The 22,483-nt window shown below is 36.2% G+C and overlaps 1 protein-coding gene across 2 annotated transcripts in view; it reads right to left on the reverse strand.

The window, feature by feature from the left end:
* Positions 1–3,524: 3,524 nt before the first annotated feature.
* The window catches only part of LOC127658577 (ankyrin repeat domain-containing protein 10-like), a 42,087-nt gene continuing 23,128 nt past the window's right edge, over positions 3,525–22,483 (reverse strand). The window contains exons 4-6 of one of the 2 annotated variants that reach the window (XM_052147944.1): positions 6,617–6,867; positions 6,305–6,403; positions 3,525–4,196 (exon numbers count right to left, since the gene is read on the reverse strand). In XM_052147944.1, coding sequence (XP_052003904.1) covers positions 3,904–4,196; positions 6,305–6,403; positions 6,617–6,867 — 643 coding nt within the window. In that variant the 3' untranslated portion in view covers positions 3,525–3,903. Of the gene's footprint in view, positions 4,200–6,304; positions 6,404–6,616; positions 6,868–22,483 lie in introns of both variants that reach the window. The other variant, XM_052147943.1, reaches the window with a different exon arrangement.

Below are 22,483 nucleotides of genomic sequence, written 5' to 3' on the forward strand. Positions count from 1 at the left end.
CGGCTTGTCTGGCACAATGTCCAATAAGTGAAATTATAGTATTTGGCATAAAAGCCCCCCTGTTGCAGGGTCTAAAGCCCCCCATTATACACATTTATGAAAAATGTTCAAAGTGGGCTCAGAGATTTATTTGTTTAGAATTCTTGAGATGTTATGAAATGTCAAATATGATTGAAATGAACAGAAAATGGTTCACCCTTTTCTGAAGCAGTTATTTTAATTAAGAATTATCTTAATTTGTTAAGATAATCAAAAAGCATCTTGTCTGTGTAATCTCAAAATTATTTGCATTAGTTGGCAAATGTTGCCCTGTATCTATGTTGTCCCTATGTCCACCCAATATCCCTATAACCCCCCTGAGGGCCGTTTACCCCAAATGTAGGATAAAAGTGAGAAGTTCACTCACACGCTTCCATGTGATTATTTAGGAGCATAGTTTCGGTCAGTTTTAGAGATGTGGACGATCAAATACAACCAAAAATGTAGCCTGAGGTCAACAAACCTTAGCGTTCCCTTTACAAAAGGCTTCACTACGATGTTGCGCTGCTAAGCGCTACGGGGAACAGCTTTAGCTGTGAGCCGAGCTGAAATAGTGTGTGGAACACGTCAATGAACGTTGACCGGAATTTATAGCCTCGGCTGATGTAATCATTAGATGCACCTGAGGCCAGGCTATAAATGGATACGTCACCAGGTGTCGTCAAAAACTCTTTTTTCAGAGCGATTCTGTTTCTGTGTGTTTCACACACCCTGTCAAAACTTTCTTTCCTCTGTTAGGAGTTAGAATCAGTTAGGCAGTGTGCAGTGAACGTTGTTCTATTTTTCTCTTCTGTTTAGAATATATATATATATATATATATATATATATATATATATATATATAAATAATATTTCTAAAAAAAAAAGAAAAAAAAAGAAAGAGAGAATGACTGAAAGCAAACGGTGCGTGTTCCCCTCTTCTTGCTCTATAGCTGAAGACGGCACACATCAGTTTTTGCTGTTTGTTTGGGGGTAGAGCACGCTGCTCTCGCGTTGCAGCAGGGCGTGCTCGCCTCGCTTGCTTCCGGGAGTCAGCACTCACGAAAAGATCGTTCGTGGGGCTCGTGCATGGAGGAGCAAGAGACGGGTTGATCCCTTTCTCTCACTCTCTCCCCAAACCCAGCTGGTCCTTCACATGATCTCGAAGCGTGTTCCGACGCTTTTCTCGCAATTCTCTTCCCGCCTCCGAGCTTTCCGTCCGCGATAAAAAAATCTACGGAGGAATTGCTCGATGTTGTTACTCCTGCGGTTAACAGATTGGACTGGCCACGCGAAAAATAGACCCCCAAACGCTCCAATTAGGGGATAGATTTTATCTTCCAGTCTAAGAAAGGGAACGCCTCATGGGTCCCTTCCCTTTCTTTGATAACCTCCTTGAAGAGCTTTTTCGCTCATGGAGAACCCCTAAAAAATATATATATATATATATATATATAGAATATATATATATATATATATATATATATATATATATATATATATATATATATATATATATATATATATTTTCTTCCCGTGTTCACATACCCTCGACGTCATTATATTCGACTATCGTGGGTGCTGAGGCACGGGGTATTCAGTGATGCCGCCGGTCGAAGAGACGCTTAGGGGCTATCTCTGCCGGGCTCGACATCGTCACTTAGAAGCCCTCTCTCCCTCAAAGCCTTGTAGGACAACCTCCACTTTAGTGGGAAGGGCTTATCAAGCAGCAGGTCAGGCTGGTGCTGCTCTGCACACTATGTTGTTTTTCAGGCATACCAGGCTGACCTCCTGGACGACCTGAGTGTGGGTTCTGCGCTTGACAAGCAAGCCTCAGACCCACCTCGGTCCTGACTGAAGGGAGGCTCAAAAGCAAAGCGTGGCGAGTCGTGCTCCTCCTCCCAGGGATTGGGGACAGTCTCGCCACCCTTGCCAGCCCTCAGGACTATAAATTCTAGTAAGAGAAAACCCTGACGGTCTTGCGCCTAGATTAGGGGGTAGCTCCCCTCAGGACGGGGCGCGTGCTTCACTTCACCCTTCCCGGTACCCCCTCGAAGCCCCTCCATTCCCGCCACCTCTTGGTGATTCGGGTTGCAGAGGCTTCTGTCAAAATTGGGTGTTTTCGCTGTTCCTACATTTTATTCAGGACGCGAAACACCCGACAACCCCTCAACAGGAAGTGTTCAAATATAATACCCATCTCATAGATCCTGGCAGCGTGGAAACTTCTGCCGGATATATCCTTTTCTGTGGGTCTTATAAGGGTGTCAGGATTTAATTCTCTCGCCACTTTTCCGTGTTTCAACGGCGTGTTCTCACTACCGTAAACCGGATTTCTTTTTTTGTAAAAAAAAAAAAAAACTCTCAATCTCCTGGTTAAAGGGGCCATGGTATGTGTTCCCCTTCCAGAGAGAGAGTTAGGTTATTACACTAAATACTTCCCGTTTCCAATGGAGGGTGAGGGGTGGCGTCTGGCTTAGATCTTAAGCTTGAACTACCCGTGGCGGCATCTCAGCCCATGCCTAAACAAGCGTGTGATGCGGCAGGTTGTCCTCTCCGCACACATTCATTGGACTTTTTTAGTTTGGATGTTCTGCACTCTCCGGGCTCTTATGCCCTTGAGTCGACATCTCAGCTCATGCCTGAACAGGTTTGTGATGCGGCAGGCTGGTCCTCTCCGCTCACATTCATCAGTTTTTATGACAAGTTTGTGTTGCGACAGGGTTCTCTTCGCACACATTCATCAAACTTTATGGGTTAGATGCTTTGCTACTCCGGGCTCTTATGCCCTTGAGTCGACATCTCAGCTCATGCCTGAACAAGTTTGTGATGCGGCAGGCTGGTCCTCTCCGCACACATTCATCAAAATTGAATGGTTTAGATGTTTATGCTACTCCGTGCTCTTATGCCCTTGAGTCGACATCTGAAGCTCATGTCTGAGACCTCTCGCGTTTTTGTGAGTACACTGCACAACCGTAGGGGTCCGGACAGCCCCAAGTGCGGCGGCGTGGGTATTGCGTTCCCCGTAGCGCTTACCAGCGCAACATCGTAGTGAAGCCTTTTGTAAAGGGAACGTCTCGGGTTACATGTGTAACCCTTGTTCCCTGAAAAAGGCGGAACGAGATGTTGCGCTGCTTTGCCGCACTGGGGCGTCCCAGGACTGCTCTTCAAAAAGAAGTATCTGACAACACCTGGTGACGTATCCATTTATAGCCTGGCCTCAGGTGCATCTAATGATTACATCAACCGAGGCTATAAATTCCGGTCAATGTTCATTGACGTGTTCCACACATTTATTCAGCTCGGCTCACAGTTAAAGCTGTTCCCCGTAGCGCTTAGCAGCGCAACATCTCGTTCCGCCTTTTTCAGGGAACAAGGGTTACACATGTCACCCGAGACGTTTTCTTACCTCAGGTTTTTCAGCACCACGTGAGCTGCGGAAACTCATAAGGTTAAACCTTTACATTTAAAATAAAGGTTAGAATTGAGATTGTTCGAGTTAGAAAACAGATGCTTTTTTCAATTTACCATTTTATTCATACATAGCTCCAATTACAACATAAGAGATGACAATAAACAATTATATTTTATATGTAGGCACCCGTAATACAAGCAACATCCTTAAAAATAATACATAAACATCAACAGCCTCTGGGCTTCTCAACAGAAACATCTTGACAAACGTCATCTCAATTTAAATGGCCCTAATTAGAGAGAGAGAGAGAAAAAATATATATATTTTTAATAGGTACTAATTTTACTTATAAAACTTAAGCTAATAATAATAAAGGAAAATGTAATACAGTGTCCCTTTATAAGGGCATGAACTTAAAGCAATGCATTCTGTATGGATATATGAAGGCATGTGACTTTGGACGGGACATCCTAACACCCATGAAAGAGGTGCATGGTGTTAAAGGTGATGTGGTCATACTGCTCCTCAGCACTAACTGACTTGAGGTGCTCTATCTGACTGCAGGCATCCTCCATATTCTCAGCTGTATCTCCAAAGCCGTTATGATGCCCAAAGTGCAGGCCATTGTCAAAGTAACCATGATGCCCAATGCTTTCATTCCCAATCTCTGATGGGATTGTTGAAATCCCATTTATATTTCCATGCATCAGGTCACCTCTGTTGAGGTGTTGCACACGATGGCAATGTCCACTTAAAGAAAGTCCTGCTGTCAAAGAGAACAAATTCATTAAAAATAGAAAGATATCTTCTTTATTCTTCATTCTTAGCTAAAATTTTGTTTTGCACAACAACTTCCAACAGAATTGTGCAATCTGAATATTCTTTTGTGGGAATTTCAGTGGGGCACAGGTATTCATTCAGAAAGTCTGATTCATTTAAAGTTTTGAAAAATCACCTTGTCTATATGGTTAACGTAACATACTAACATCTGAACCTTTGAACACATGATTCAAATTTGACTCCCAGTCCTGATATTGCTTAATTTGTAAGAGATGCAACAATGGCACTCTGCCCTACATTTGCTTAACATTCAATCTCTTGCCTTATTATTCAATCTTATACCTGGGAATTCGATTAATGTTTCATGCAGTGGAAGTGTCCGCAGAAAGTCACCATTTGTTTTTTAAAGTATAATATTAGAAAACAACTATGAGAAATTCTTCATCACTCAAAATATCCCTTGCACTCCAAAATAGCTTTATCCTTGTAAACTTGACATTACATGATACAGAGATGCTTATACTTGGGTCCAACAACTACATAAAAAAACAGCATTATATGAATACTTGCATGTTGTTCTTAATTTGCTAGCATACTCTTACAAAAATAAGTACACATCCAAGAGTCAATTCTGATTGTTAAAAGATAGAACATTTAATGAGAATAGAAATTACATTTGTCAATATTAAGCATCCTGCTATGCTACATGAACTATATTTTTACCTCTATCACAGTGTCCAACACAGCTGTGTAAATGAGCACTTTCAATCAGATGTCGCTTGTAATACAGAAAAGTTTAGGAGTAGGCAATCATGTATTTTATATGGAGTGAAAAATATTCTGGCCTTGGCCAATTACTTCAGATATCATACTACTTTTTTTGGGAGAACAATTTCTGACAAATAGATTTTGTTTTATTTGAGAATATCAAAAAGTACTTTTGAATAAAAAAACTCTCCTTAGCCTCAAGCAAATAATATCTAAACTACATACAAAATTCTAAGCAAAATATTAGCTGGAAAGAGGACTTCCCCTCTTTCAATACCCAGATAGATAAACATTTAACCACAAAGATACAACAAATCTAACTAAATAGATCTTTTACAGATTTTGCCCACAGAACGCTCACAGAAAGCAAACTACAACCTCAAAAGAGTCAAACGATCTGAGGACAAAGAAATCAGACTGAATAGCACCTGACACTCCCCTACAAGAACACATATGTATGAAATCTGCACAGCGAAGGTCCATGAATGTAATTTGTAAATTCACGTTAAGATATACTTTGGTATAACAAGAAGAAAAAAAATTTCATGACAGGATTACATGGTAACATTGCAACATGGAAAAAATAACATGCTGGAATACACCTAGAATCTGCGTTTCCTTTTTGCTACTTTGCAGGAATATAAAATGGGTCACTCGTGTCAAAAGTAACAAACAGCTTAAACCAAAATCCAACAAGGTTACAAAACTTGAGGGCAGGAATTTGGCAAGGGAAATGCAAATCTGCGAAAGCATAGTCATTTTAAGATCAAACACAAAAATTACATTTTTATTCATACTGTTCAAGTATGGATTTCAGGGCATACAAAACTGCCTAAAAATGCAGAGACTTTAGAGACAAGTTGGGAATTTGTTTTACTTGGAATGTACTGGAATCAAAATGAAAAAAAAAAAAAAAAAAGGTATTCAGGGAAGTATATGTGCAAAACAAAAAATGTTCTCCAAACTGATCAAAATAACTTATATTTTATTTTTTTAAGTGCACAACAACTAAAGTTAAAAGAATGGGGTAGTGTGACAATTTTTATGAAAGGCTTTATACATCTGAAGTGTGCTAAACTGCATTATGTTCCCATCTAGACACATAAGCAGAAGAATCTAAATGAAGCAAAGGCAAATTGCCCTACAAATAGGCATAGGAGTTAGTGCAACGACATGGTATTTGCATGGAGGTCACAGTGAAGATCTCCAGCTCTTTGTGGGCTGGAGAGGATAAGCTCTCCATTCTGGCCCCCTGGTCCTGCTCTGCACTGCTGTAGCCACTGGACCCCAAAGAACAGAAACCATTTAAGGGTCCATTCCCACCTGTGGTACTCAAAGTTGGCCCAAACTCCATTTGTATGTTCTCCATCTGGTCTCCTCCACTGCATCCATTAACTCCACTCATCGCCTGAAAACCAAGATCTGTGATGGCACAAAGCATTGCTCTGATTGAGAATCCGAAACAGCCAGACACAGCAACAATGACTTCACCTCTCGTGTGAAATTGGAGCAGAAAGATCTTGTAAAAGTCTTTATTCAGTTTTTGTCAAGAAATTACTTCACCTTTACTTACACCTAATTTATTGTTCAATATGACTCGTGAAAAATGTGCATAAATAAGTAGTAATGACTTACCATCCGTTCTGGCCTTTTTAATTTTATTTGGCTCCATGCAATCAAGAGACCTCTTTCGATTGGGTACCCCATTAAGAATGCCCCGCTCTTGGATTAATTTGCGGTCCCCATAGCACAAAGAGCCGTTTGATGAGAGCCCATTAATCTGATTGAGTTCCTGGTTCTGGGCATTGGAAAGCAGTTGGGCACACTCTTGAAAACCCTGGGCATGGGTTAGGTCAGCTGCTGTCAGTCCACTAGCGTTCCTCATGCTGCGCAATGATAAAAATATCGTGTTACCATTTCAGGTCTAATGAACATGTTTGCAAACCACCCATACATACAAACATACATACATACATACACACACACACACACACAGTCCCTCTCTGTCTTTCATACCCTTACTAAATATCCTTAAAATAAATAAATACATTTTAAAAAAAGGAAACATTTTGTGGCCATATCATTACAAATCTTTACATTTTCAATGTTATGATGTCTCGACTGCAATAGAAAATGAAAAACTATTGAAGCGCGCACACGCACACACACACACACGAGTAGACCAGAACAAGAAGCAATTGCGACAATTTAGAAATCGTCTCTTCGATGTGACAGATGATTAAGAAGAAAAAACAAAACAAAAAAGCAATCCAAGTAAAATAGGAAATAACAGCTGTAGGCATGAAAGGAACATATTGAGCCAGTCCATCTTCTGATTATTTAAAAGGAATGGAAAGACACTTCTGAGATAGCCTGAAGAGTTTTAATGGTCAGCGAGTCTTTTTCTTCATGGCTGAAAGAGGACATCTTGGAAGCAACAAGTAAAACCTGACCAGGAAAGGTGGAAGACTGGTCAAAGGATAGTGAAGTAAAAGAGCGTAATTCTGGCAGCTCCATCTTCTCTAAAGCGGAAAATAGAACATTTCAGAACAAATGGTGAGCTTAGATGCTGTAAACCATGGAAGGGTAAAGTGAGATGAATACCTGTAAAAAGTTTGACATGAAACAAGGACTAGGAGTGTGTATTTAGCATCAACACAGTCATTTTCTATTGCAGTGGAGAAACATAAGGAATACACGAATGAACAAACCTGAGGGCATAACTAGCTTTTACACTTACCCCTGGAGATCCTTCAAACAGTCCCATTCTGAAAGCAGACAGAAATGTCACCCTTGGCAGCGCAATGCAGCATTTGCACATTCAGTCTAGTCTCAGACAATCCAAAAGGATTATAACAATACTTGTGCAGGTCACGAGTTATCATTCAGTCTGCCTCATGAAAGTCCGAACCTGTACGACTTTCTTATTTCTGTGGAACTTAAAAGACGTTTGGCAAAAGGTTAGCCTCAGTCACAATTCTCTTTCGAGGCATTTTCTTACCATATAAAAGGAAGTAAATGGTCATTTTGTTGTCCATGAAAGAAAGCAACATGGCCATGAGTCAAGTATTTGTTATTTTTTTGTGAATTTTCCCTACAAATATTTAAAATGGTATCAAATTAACTTGATGTTATCTCATAAGCAACTAAGTATATTTGTACAGTTTTTTTGTTGGGGTAACTGCCAGCTTTTGCGGCACTTCAAGATTCTCATACAAAAAATATGAACAAGGCATACGATTTGTTCATAACTGAACACAATTTTCTACCCAACGCAGGCACATTTAAATAGTTTTGAATAGGTAGACCAATTAAACATGCTACGCATTCCAACTTACCATTAAGAAACATTTAATGAATTCAATGCAGGTATCATTGTCTGTATGATGTCACATACATGGAAAGGAACCACATGAAGATCATCCAAGATTTCTTTCTTTTAAAAGTGTATATTTTCAAGTATTCATGTACTAAAAGAGTGCTTTGTTACATTGCTGAAGATCAAACATTTATGCTTTGGCAACCGGAAGAGAAAGTCTACATTGTGGCTAAATGACCTCAATTGGACTATAATGTGAATACATTTCTGAACGAGGAACAAGAGATTTATTATGAGTGAGGACATGATGCCCAAGATTCAACAACTTGGCATCTTGACTGGAAAATGGATGGAAGCCTACATCTAATTTTCACGAGTCTAAACCAAAGTATCCACGTGTGCTGTGTATTAAAAAATAAATTAAATTATTTATTATTTGTATGAAGATATTTCATACAATATATTTTGACATCTTTTAGCATTAATATATATAATGTACTCTTGCCTGTATTACTTGCTCTATCTATACACTACCACTGAGTGACATTTCTCAAATATGGGGTTTACATGTTTCTTTTATAAAAGCATTTGTTCATTCATGGATTCATTATATATATATATATATATATATATATATACACACACACATATATATATTTAAACATTTAAAAGTATTCAGACAGGTTTGAATCCTTAAAACCACTATCTTACTAGACAACAGTTCAGACACGCATTCATTCCAACACATAAATCACATCTCCAAATCAAACCATCTAAAAATAAAATACAATTCCCAGTGAATACAAAGATAAAATAAAACATTTTCCACTTGAACAGAACCTCCCCATTAAATCCTACCCAAATATGAAGAAAAACATGAATGCTTCCAAGGTTTTTTGCAATCAAAATGAGATTTGTAACATTAAAGAATCATGTTTAGGAAGTTTGTGGCTGTCATGGCAGGTCTCTATTTGAAATTAACCTCGTAGGTGCAAGGAATCTGAAATAAACATTGTCCTATAAACCATGTGGACAACCGAGTAATGGTTCACATTGTGAATGGGCTATTACTTTGAGATGGCATCTGAGAGGACTTTGAGTGGAATATTCTTGTTATATTTACAGCATAAAGATCTTTAGTTACTCCAAGTACACAAGCTATCAATTTGTTCACATCATCAATTTGTATTTATTTTGTTTTTTAACACTTTGTAATACATTATTGTTTACTTATAATTTTCTTGTATTTTTAGGGGACTTTGGTTGTACTCACATGGTACATTTTTGAATGAATGATGGTTATGTAATGAAATACCAACTTGAACTCGTATTTGAAATATGAAATGGCTAGTTTTATTAAATGTTATCGTGTGCTACAGGTTTGGAAGGTATTCCGGCCACTGGGGAGGCCAAAATCCCAATAAAAGTGTAAATATATACAGATAATGTGATATTACACAAAACAGATACATTGACAACCCAAGATATCAATAAAATAGATGTTATTTTCATGCACGTGTATAATTTATCTGGAATTGAAGGCTGAATAATGTATCTTCTTGTATTTAGTTTAAATATTTTCACAGATTTAGATTTCTGGCACCTTTGTTTTGAGGTCATTTCAGTTTCAAAATGTAAAAGATCAAGAATGGGACAATGTATGATGTAATTCATTTAGTTATTTGAGTTTTAGAAATTTGCTAATTAATGCTTTAGTATTTAATGCTCTAATCTAAAGAAAAATCTATTTAAAAGTGTAGCAGCTATGTAAAAGATTTGTCAGTGATAAAAATATTAATGTTATGGCATGTTTTGCTCTTTATATTGATTATTTTCATTATTAATTATTGTTGATTTTATCGATTAGTTGTTGCATCACCATTTTCTAACACCTCACCTTAACCCCTAAATGCATATTTAGGGTCTTTAGTGACCTGGGACCTCATTTCACCCCCTCTACCTTATTAATTTTGTGGTGTTATGCCCCCACCTCTTTACTATTTTCTTATGAATAGTGTAACCATAATAAAGTGCCAAAATGGCTAAAACTATGTTTTTTTTTTATCGTTTAATTACCAAAAGTGCATTTGTTAGGGACCAGAGATATGTAATAATGTCGCAATATATATTTGCACTTCCATAAATCATATTTTTATGATTATTTAATATCTATAAAAGTTTAAGGCTGTATTCATGCAAATGAGTACTATCAAGTTGATGTCTTGCCCAACATTTAATAAAAGATAATGAATCCTGTTCTATCATTAGTTGCATCATAAGTGAAAAATTCATCATCAAAATTTAACAAAATATATTCTAAACAGTATTATTTTCTAATTCTCTTGAAAAAAGCATTAACAATTTTACTATGTTGGGGGATTTTGTAGATCCATTTTTGTGCCAGGTTACTCAAGACCTGAGGATTGTAATTATTAATGGCAAAACACTCAATGCAATTAAGGGTTAAACAAGCTTAATATGTGACCACATTAATATGTAGTTGTTCAGTTCACACAATATGCAACTGTAATGCAAAGAAATTAGCAGTAAAGAAAACTATGAAAAATCTCTTGTTGGAGATTTATTATGCAAACAATACAATGAATGTGGTCATTATTTCTGGGTCGAACAACTGACAAGCAAGAACTAAGCAAAACAATGCTATGCTTTGTTGAACCCTTCTCATTGAAAGTAAATCTAATAAACAGTGTAAAACTGGATGTTTGCACTCCTAAACAGCATTAACTGCTCAGCAATTTTACCTTCATCCTCTTTAAATAAATTATCTTTTGGCTTTATTTGCTTGACATATGTAATATAACTGACATCTGTGGAATTCAGATAAATTAAAGGCTATATCAAACAACAACATGGATTCCAAAAATGTAAAATTCTAATTTAGGAAAATGGTGTCAAACTTCAAAAACTTCAGTATTTTTGTTTATAAACATGCTTTTGACATGTGATGTCCTCAAATAAATCTGGTTAGATTACTATGGCTAAAATGACTTAATCGATACTGAATGACTTGGGGGTCATTTGATTTAGTATATATGTCTGCCAACAGTTTTAATGAACTATGATAAATCCATTTTTTCATCCAAGATTTCAAATCCAAGTCGCAGCAATTTGTTCCTATGAAACTCGTATATGTTTTCCTTAAACATAAATGCATTGGAACTGGGTGATGATTTTTATAGCATTCATTAATCTTGGTTAATGGTATTTATTTATTTATTTTTTAAATACTATTGTTCATTGTTTGCTCATGTTAGTTGATATTGATAATACTAATGTACAGAACTTTTAAAGCAAAAATGCATTTGTGTATGTAGAACTTAACATTAAAAAAAGATTATTAAATACTGTAAGTGTTCATTGTTAGTTCATGTTAACTATTGCATTACTTAATCTTATTGTAAAGTGTTCCTACATTATTATTTATGGCCGTTGACAGATGACCTGTAAAACATAAATACAGGTGGCCATCTAATGAATCTTTCACCAACTTTGGCAGGCCTAGATTTAAAACAGAACAAAATGGACAATTTTCCAAAGTTTATAGTAAGTTTATATATGAGACCTGCCAGGTTTGCCATTGTTTCCAGGTAATTTCAGCGTTCAGTACTGTAAATAACTGCAACACTCCGCTGGCAAATTAAAATTGTGTTACAGTAATGAGACAGAAGCCTTCATTTTTGTTCTTCATTCCATTTGCTTTGCTACTTTCTATTTTGACTTCACAAATTCTCTTCCATTTGTTGAGGCCTATAACATAACTTCCTGATCATCAGTTCTCAGACCATGCTTACTCTTGTGTCTTGACCAGACTGAGAAGGAACTGATTAGACCTGTCCTATACATAGTCCTATGGTTAGTCTACAAAACAAAAAACATTGAAATTAAAACAGGAAATAAATATACAACTGCATTGATTTAAGGGCATAATAAAAGCAAAGCATGCAGGTCAAAAAGAAAAACTACATCTAAAATCAAAAGCTTTGTCTTTTGAAACTTCTAGGTTCAAAATGTCCTATCAGTAAAACCAATCACCTCATGAAATACCTCAACAGTTTGCCAGTGTGTTGGTACTGAAGGGAGCGATAGTGAGAACGCTCCCAATGCCACAACAGTGCAGTTTCGTTGAGGGAACTTGTGGAGTGAGTCAGCAGTGTCTATTTGGAATGATCTCCCCCTTTTCTAGGATTACTTGAAAAAGTCAAGTCATTTCGAATTCAATAGCTGCAAAACATTGAGATGTGTAGACGTTCTCTAGACTTTTGCGGCAACAGTTAACAGAATGCAATCTCCATTTCTTTTGTCATCATGTCACTTTCATAAGGACAAAGGTGACAGATGATTCATGGAAAACATGTTTTATCATAAAGGGTAAACTCTGCAGGCGACATTGTATATACAAACAGTTTATCTCTATGCAATAAAGTCTCAGGATTAAAGATTACATAAGCGTTAAAACAAAATACAGGTCTAGTAAATGTAAACTGTAAAAGTGATGATATTTAAGCCTGTGCTTTAGCCTAAACTCCTATACTACTGTGCTACCTAGGCCACACTTTCTCCTGCCAAACCTTTGGATTGAGGGTTTTGGGAGAGAAAGAAAAAGAAAAAAAAACATCTCTATATTTTAAAATGGTTAATGACTAGATTTTTGACTTTTTTTTGGTGCAACTTCTATATAATTGAAAATAATTAGGAACAATGATTTGAAACAGTGGGGGTGGCTCAGTGTGTCAGAATATGTTAAGCCTAGGCCACGGCTCTAATATGACTAGGTTTAATTTAAAGGTACAGTGCACATTTGATGATGCCATTAAAATGACAACATTAGAAAAAAATGGTAAATTCAACTGGATATTTTATCAAAAATGTTTCCTTAACAGAGTTTAAATGAAACAAGGTAATCAAGAAAGATAAAATGTACACTTGAAACTGGTTAAGAACATAACTCAGGGTTAGGAACATGAACAAGTGAGCATCATGAGGTGTACGTTAAACCGACATGAAAACCCTGAAGACAAACAAGTGTGGAAATTTCCAGATCACAGAAAATAGAGATGTTGGTCTCATTTAAGGAGATTTAGTTAAAGCTACACTATGTAACTTTAAAAAAAATAACAAAATGTTATTAACGAGAGAGTGCAGCAAACATCCATCTTCCAAACCACGTCTTTACCCAAATACACTTTGATAAACCTATAATAATTTTATATTTTAGAGCTGTCAGGACGGATTTCTCGGGAAATTGCATACATGTGTCATTCACCCGTGCGTTGCTGTCATATGTGTACACAGAGAAAATAAGATCCGGCTACTGTAGCGCATGTGTGGGAGTTGTAAAAAGAAAGTCTACAAGCAAAAAGGGAAAGTGACAGTGTCCGTAATAAAACCCGAATCAACATCGGCTTGCCTTTTCAGAGGTGGCAACAACTCTTGATGACTAGGTCATGTGTCGGTCTGTGGGAGAGAGAGAACCATCACCTGGTCCACAATTATCCCTAACTCCTGTGTCTCATTATAGTGATGTGAAGGGAGACCAAAAAGGGACGCCAGAGCATCAGTGAGGGGAGAGAGTGACCTGAAGGCTCAACAAGCATGCTCCGAGAAAGTTTTTATTTGGAGTGCTTTAAATTATTTCAAGATGTTTTCTTTGGTTGTCAACGGTTATCTTCGAGTGTGTAAAAAAAAGAAAAAGAAAAAAAAAATTAAAAAGACTGACTTTGAACCTGCTTTATTGTCTCCTGACTCCTCCATTACCCAGAAACTGAGGTGTCATTACAGTCATTTATTTCAAAAAGTCAAAACAACAGCATAAGCAATGGCACTTATCTGTTCAGATGACATGTTTTCGGATGTGTCTTTTCTTTCTTTCATTATTTTTCCATTTGCTCTGATAAGATGTCCTGTATCCGTGTATACACCGATTCCTCAAAGCACATTCATCCGCGCAGAGCCGAAGCACAACATACAGTATTACCAAAACAATGTTCTTCCGCAACATGTGTGCAGTTTAATTTTTTAACCGCTAGAGGGCCAAAAGTTAAATAGTGTAGCTTTAAAGACTGAATAGTTGAAGATATGAAGAGGGACCAACTGTATCCATCATTTCAAGAAGTCAGAAAGTTGAAGTCTTCTCTGCCAGCCATGAATGACAGCTTGCAGCAACAAATTGTTGTAACATTTGGTCAATTTTGGACACTTCAGCCGTTAATGTTACAAAATGATCAAGAGGTTGAAAAACGGCAATTAAGCACAAGATAAAAATACAACATTTCCAGAATTTGAAGTTGACAAATTTACAGCCGATTCCAACTGGTTGATCTTTTATTTTTTTAAAGTGGGTGGCTATCTTCATCAGGACATCAACGGCCAAATTGTTGGAATAATGTACAGATTTTGCTCTTATAAAAAAGTTCAGAATTTATTAAACTTATCCTCCACATGCAGCAATGACAGCTTTGCAGATCCTTGACACTCTAGCTGTCAGTTTGTCCAGATACTCTGGTGACATTTCATCCCACAATTCCTGTAGCACTTGCCATAGATGTGTCTTGTCAGGCACTTCTCACGCACCTTACAGTCTAGCTGTTCCCACAAAAGCTCAATGGGGTTAAGATCCATAACACTCTTTTCCAATTATCTGTTATCCAATGTCTGTTTCTTTGCCCACTCTAACCTTTTCTTTTTGTTTTTCTGTTTGAAAAGTGGCTTTTTCTTTGCGATTCTTCCTACAAGGCCTGCACCCCTGAGTCTTCTCATTACTGTTGTACATGAAACTGGTGTTGAGCGGGTAGAATTCAATGAAGCTGTCAGCTGAGGACATGTGAGGCGTCTATTTCTCAAACTAGAGACTCTGATGTACTTATGCTCTTGTTTAGTTGTACATCACCTTCCACATCTCTTTCTGTCCTTGTTAGAGCCAGTTGTCCTTTGTCGTTTAAGACTGTAGTGTACACCTTTGTATGAAATCTTCAGTTTTTTGGCAGTTTCATGCATTGCATAACCTTCATTCCTCAAAACAATGATTGACTGACGAGTTTCTAGAGAAAGAAGTTTTTTTTTGCCATTTTTGACCTAATATTGACCTTAAGACATGCCAGTCTATTGCATACTGTGGCAACTCAAAAACAAACACAAAGACAATGTTAAGCTTCATTTAATGAACCAAATATCTTTCAACTGTGTTTGATATAATGGCAAGAGATTTTCTAGTACCAAATTAGCAATTTAGAATGATTACTCAAGGAAAAGGTGTTGGAGTGATGGCTGCTGGAAATAGGGCCTGTCTAGATTTGATCAAAAATGACTCTCTTCAAATAATGACACTTTGTTTTAATAAAGTGCTAATTTTCTTCTGAAATAGCAAAATATGTACATTATTCCAAACTTTTGGCTGCCAGTGTGTGTATATATGATATATATATATATATATATATATATATATATATATATATATATATATATATATATATAAATAAATAAATACACAGACAGTGTTTCCTCTAATTATGAGCGCAGCTGTTGGGATCTCACATGATTAATTGAATATTCTTGACGCAACATAACGCTTGCCAGCCCCAGTCAGCTGTGCACTTTCTACATTGCAAAAGGGACCACAGACACACACACACACACACACACACTAATACTTAGCGACGTCACTGCATAACACGTGTCAAACTTATTTCATTTCAAGTGGCCCGCAAGCTCATTTCTGAAACGTTGGATGGCAGGGGATCGCAACATTTCACTGAACAATCAGTTAGCGCTGTCTTTGTGAATATAAACGAGCCTTCCTCTGTCATCTGTATGTTTTTGAGAACATATTCCTCACATCAAAAGTGGAATAAAACAGCGCTACACGTGTCAATTATCAACATGGCTTAATCATGAATAAAGCTGCTTGAGGGCAGAGCAGGTGTGGTAATTTGCAGACTGGCTTCAATCAAACAACTTAATATTTTATATGCACATGTGAACCAGTGAGATGTGCAGCTGGGATTGCAAAACCGGTTTAGATGTGGTACAAAATTGTCTGTTGCAAAACTCTTATGTCTCGGTAATGAAACTAGTTTAAAACAAACAGCCCCCACATTCTAAACGGCACTGACAAAGAAAACATAAATTAGAAGGCTTTTCAATTCTCAAATCAAAACTTCCAAAAATGTACCATGGATTTACTGCAGTAACACTAACTGTACTGTATTAACTATGGTAGTTGTGGCAGAAAAACTTTCTAAATCTATTTAAACTGCTGTTTTTTCATTACAAAAATGCTTTATATAGAAACCATAGTCACTAAACATGGTAGCCATGCATGGTTTTACAAGGTTACCATGAACTATTATAAATATCATTGTTAAAATTATGAAAGAACGAGGGAGTCGCGTGGCGCCAAGCGAAAGTCGGATGTGTGAACGATGAGCTCTGCACACTTTGCTAGTTTTTAATTCTTTTTGTATCATAAACTGGTGAGATTCGATACACCCTGCTACATAACTGTTCTAAGAAGCCAAAATATCAAAGAATTCAAAATCCTGGGGCTACCTACGTGCTCAAGCTGATACCTCTGACAGGCCCGCAGACCAGGGAATCTGTTTGGAAGTTGCAGTGGGAGAAATTCAGTAGCAACTGGCGAGCATGTCTGTAATGCTAATGAAAGTCGTAGCGGACCTGGAGGATCTTGCTGTAATACGTTGATCGATTACGGCGATGGAGGCAAAATTCTCTGAGTTGGTTACAAGAATCGGGGAAGTTGATAGATGGGTCGATTATCTGGATTAGCTATATAATATATATATATATATATATATATATATATATATATATATATTTTATAATGTTTTTAGTGTGTATGCTGCAATCCAAATACTGTGTGGTTGTAGTCTTTTGAGATCTGGAAAAACCAAGATGTGATTTGCAACAAGAAAATAAAAATGTTTGTGAATCTCCTATATCTTCTCCACACCATTAATTTTATTTTGGTTTATGTCCAAGATATCTTGAACACTTCTTTTTCATGAAGAGTTCAATATTATTTTGTGTTCCTTTGCCAAATTTTAAGTAACAATACAATGATCTTTCAAATGACAAGAGAAAATATTCTGAATGCCAGTGATTGTCAAGGTTTCTCCAGAAAGTAAAGTTATAAACTGTAAAGCAGGAGGAATATGCAGGAAAGGAAACAGTCTGATCTCAGTGAAATCGGAAACAGTAGATTACTTTTCTTTAGCTAAAATCGGTCTGTTTGCACCAATATTTTAAACACTACCTCCAGTGGCCAAAGTGGTAAGCGGATGGCAGATGGGCACACGTGAGCTCCAGTTTCCGGGTGTAATGTCCACGGAGGACAAAAGAGAGTTGTGAAGAAAGTTGTTTTCAGCTGTACAGACTGTAATACACTGAAGAACAATGCTTATTTTGTAAACTGCTGGAGCTGATGCAAACTTGTCTGATAGGAGATACCGCTTGTCGGCGAGTCGACATAATGATCCTAATACTGGAACTTGGAAACAACATGCTTATGTTAAAGGAAACAGATAAAATATCCAGTTTTGTATCCCTTTTGGGTCATGAGAAATTTTGAAGATTTTATAACTTGTTTTTATTGATGTTCAAAAGCCTACCTCATATTTTGCTGATAATATGGCAAACAGGACACATTAAAGTCACAGAGCCGGACCACTGATAAGGAAAGCAAGTTAACTAAATTCTTACTCTAAACCTGTTATCTGAGATGGTATCAAACTGAAATTAATAATAAGAAAGTAAAATTAAAAAAACAAAAAAAGTTTATATATATATAAAATAAAATAAATATATATATTTCCCCCCTTATATTCAAGGCAGATTTTTTAAAAGATTATTTTTTTAATGTAATAAAAAATTTATCCCAAAACCCTCTTTCCCCTCAATCTCTTATCTTCATTTTAAACTCCCTTTAGTATAAAAGTTTAGTTCTTCTGAATTTGGTAAACTGACACTACGGCTATCATGGGGAAACATACACCTTGTTTTAATGCTGCCTGGGCCTTCAGCACCACTACCACTTTTAAGAACTAAAACATTGTTCATACTGCCGTAATAAAAATAAACAAACAATCCTATTTGTCTGGTTGATAAATGCACATTTCATCATAGTCTCAAAAGCATTTCCAATATGACAATGAACCCTTAAAAACAACCTTTCGATCCCCAAAGCCAAACTGCTTCTCCTTTGTGATTTTGAATGCCACATGTTATATGGACACATTATTTTAAACAATATATATTTTCCTGTCTTCAGTTTACCTCTATCAAAGACATGTTTCAGAATAAAAATGAAGGTTTATCATTCAAAAATCATGAAGATTCTAAAATTTACCATCTAGTTAGAAACAAAATAGGAAAATATATGTATGGTGCCATTAAGACCACATACGTCTTTGACCGAAACATTATTGTTCAATACATTGAAAGTTTGTAGAAATTAATTTGAGGACTTTCTTCTCTCCGTTGCCTATACATGAAAGTGTGTGCAAGGGCTCTTTTTTAATTTTGCCTTTTGGACCACAATAAGAGTTTGGCTGCAACCTTAAATCACCAAAAATATTGCAACTTTTAAATCTCAATTATTCAACCCAAAAACTAGCTGAAGATACTTAGACATTTACATATCATATAAACTGACCTATTAGTTACATTTCCCTAATGTCTGATGGCTATAAAAAAAGTACATTTACATGACATCACAAGATGGATTGCACTGGTGTCAAATGTTTTTTTTTTGTTTTTTTTTAATTGACGGAGAAAATGGAACATTTAATGTGGTAATATTCAGAAAATGGGGCAACCATCTTTTTAAGTCACTTTTCTTATTAACAAAATATTATCAGTTATATAAATGTCTTTTAACCAAACACAACCATGTGACATTCAAAGAAGCAGGAGAACCTCAAATGTGGTATACAATTTGTAGTTCTTGCTTGTTCAGCAGGCATTTGTATTCAATAGACCAAAAGCCTGCAAGAAACATTTACAAACCAATTAATCTGCTGTTCAACAAATGACATCATACCTTTGCTTTTCAAAACAGGGATGCTTGACTGTAGTGAACTAAGTGACTAGTTAATAATATGTGTTGTGTGTTAGTTAAAGTGTATTGAAGTACAATACATTTTTATCCTATTCTATACCTCATGATTTGGTACCTCACTGGAAAAAACAAAGCTTAAACCAGTCTAAGATGGTTTGTTGGTATTAGCAGGTTTAAGCTGGTTTGCCTGGTCTCCAAGCCTGGCTAAAACAGTTTAGCTGGTTGGCCAGCTGGTATCTTAGCCCAGCTTGACCAGGCTGGGATACCATGTCAACTCCTTAGTATGGTTTAAGCAGTTTTGGTTCTTCAGCAGGGTAGTTTAAAATGAGAATGGAAAGTTCTCCATTTGAATTGATATCATTGAACAAAGATTTTCAACGAAGGTTCAGTTATTAATGGAAAGGTTAGTTTTGTGAGCATCTGTGGAACATCAGATCTAGTTGATTTCCTATATGTCCAACATCAACATTAAGGTATGCCGGAATAAACAGACTTTTACAAGTGGAATTTCTCATTGTCAAGAGATATTAATTGGAGAGAGGCTGTTTAGAATCTACCGTTGTCTTTCTCCATACAAGCAACAAGAGCACTTCTGCATGTATGTTATTATCAAACCATCATAATCTGCTGGAGGTTATTCTGCAGAATTAAACTTAGGATGAGAGTCTTGTGATCTGGAGATCTGTAGATAATAAACAATAATTCATGAGCTTCTGTCAAAATCCCTCTGCAAAGTAGTCAAACTGCATTTTCTAAACAAACACTCTGTAAGGAGAACTTGCAATTATATCAACCTGATCTAATCTGAATTCTGCACATGATAAATCAAGATGTTGCAGATAAGCATGTAATGTAGGTCTATATACACATCTGTATAGATGTGTACCAACTATTCTCCAGGTGTTTGTTTACAAAATTCCACATTACAACACATTGTTTCCATACAAATTCTTGCACTATTTTGTAAAACTACTAATTTCTTGTTTTAAATGACAAATAGTCATGACATCTTTTGAAATGCTTAAAGAAATGTGATTAAAAACAAAATGTTATAACTAACTAGATAGACCAATAATCCATTTAACTGACAATAAACAAATATTAAAATCTTTTCTACCTTGTTATAATTTTTTCAATATTGGGCCTAACAATAAATAGCACTATTAGGAGGGTTTCTGTAGAACAGCACCATGCCATTACACATCATGTCATTACACGTCTTAACCTAGATTTTCTCTCAGTAGACAGTCTAATTGTTGTAGTCTAATGAATTATTGCAGCAAATAGAAAAATAGAAGGAAAACTTAAAATTGGTTCTGTAAATCAGTTATCTTAACATTTAAAAGGAAATATAATTGTATTTATCGTAAAAAAGAAAACTACTGGTCAATCTCCAGTACTAATCAGATGGTATGGGGAGACTACAATCCCATCAGTTCGTAATTTTCTGATTTTACAACAACCAAAAGCAAAATTGGTACAGCTATATCAAGTCATTGGCTGAAAATATCAGGGATAATAAGCTATCTGACCATTTGCAGAGATGTTTTGCAGAGTGCACAATTCCCTTAAGACCATGGGGTTGAAAGTTGTCTCTCATGCTCCATTTTTACATATCTCCTGACCAGGAAAAGGATCCTTAGCAACCAAGGAGAATTTAAAATAGCAATAATAGTTTGCTTTTGAGCTTTGAGGAAATGTGCAACAGAGTTTGCAACCTTGCAATGAAAAACATATTTTAAAATCAAAAGTGAAGGAAAACAAAAAAGATATTACCTCTGCTCTTCACAGGAGATTAAAGAAGACATGACAGAAATCATCAAATTACTAAATTCACAATAAATTTCACATTCAGCCAAAAAGCCAATAATTCCAAATCCGGGCATGCATTTAAAAAGAACTCCATCAAATACATTTAAAAATTGATTGATTCTTGTAAAACTGGTAATGCAGTTACTTCAGCTTGGATGACTAAGAGAGTACACGTCCAACTTTAAATCTTAGAAAAGTTATTTGCCGTTTCATGGTCAACCCCAACAGACAAAAGCTGTCCTGTGCTGACTATCAGGATAATCCAATTTACATCCACTAAAAAATTCACTAAAAATATATTTTTTAAAAGTTATATTAAACTGTCTAAATCTAAAGTTACTGTGAGGGAATTCTTTAATATCACATTTAAAATTAAAATTACATAAATGTAAAGTGATTTTCTTTGCAAATTAATATAAATTAATATATTTAAATCATTGTGACATCCAAAAAAATTGATATGTTAAACAGCTCTTTCTGTAAATTCTGATTTGGATTGTAACATTGCTGATATATGCACATATAACTGTGAGCGCACGTTTTATGTCAACAGCCAATAATTAGGCTAATGAACAATATTACTTGGCAACAGACTTGTTTATTGTGATTATTATTATTAATAATAATCTGTTAATTTAACATGTGTCATTTATATACAGCCGTGGCCAAAAGTATTGGCAGTGACATAAATTGTCACTAAAATAAAGTTTTCTGCTTCAGTTGTTCTGGTGTTGATTCACATTTTTTATAGATTATTGTGCAGTGAGATCAGATGCATTTTAAATGATTGCAAAAAGCTTCATTGGCCAAATTGTATTTTTTTTACTTTATCACAAAAACACAAATTTCACTGTTTTTTGGCCCTGGCACAAAATGACCAGCTAAGATAATTTCACTAATCACATCAGCAGCTCCCGGGAAAGTGTGAACGAGTACTAGTCAGGTGAGATCACTCTATCATTCTGATTGTATTATAAGAGCAGACTGATTGCTATAAAAAGGAGGGAAGAAGCACTTCAAATCATTGTGTTCTTGTTCGCAATGGTTACCTCTAAAGAAAGACGTGCAGCCATCATCGCTTTGCATCAAAATGGCCTCACATGCAAGGAAATTGCTGCAAAGCACGCACCGTGAGACGAAGACTTTTGGACAATGGCCTGGTGTCAAGAGGGGCAGCAAAGTAGCCACTTCTCTCCAAGAAAAACATCAAGGACAGACTGAAATTCTGCAGGAAGTACAAGGATTGGACAGCAGAAGACTAGTGCAAAGTTGAAGATGA

This window comes from Xyrauchen texanus, chromosome 18, assembly GCF_025860055.1.
Source record: "Xyrauchen texanus isolate HMW12.3.18 chromosome 18, RBS_HiC_50CHRs, whole genome shotgun sequence".
Classification (NCBI taxonomy): Eukaryota; Metazoa; Chordata; class Actinopteri; order Cypriniformes; family Catostomidae; genus Xyrauchen; species Xyrauchen texanus.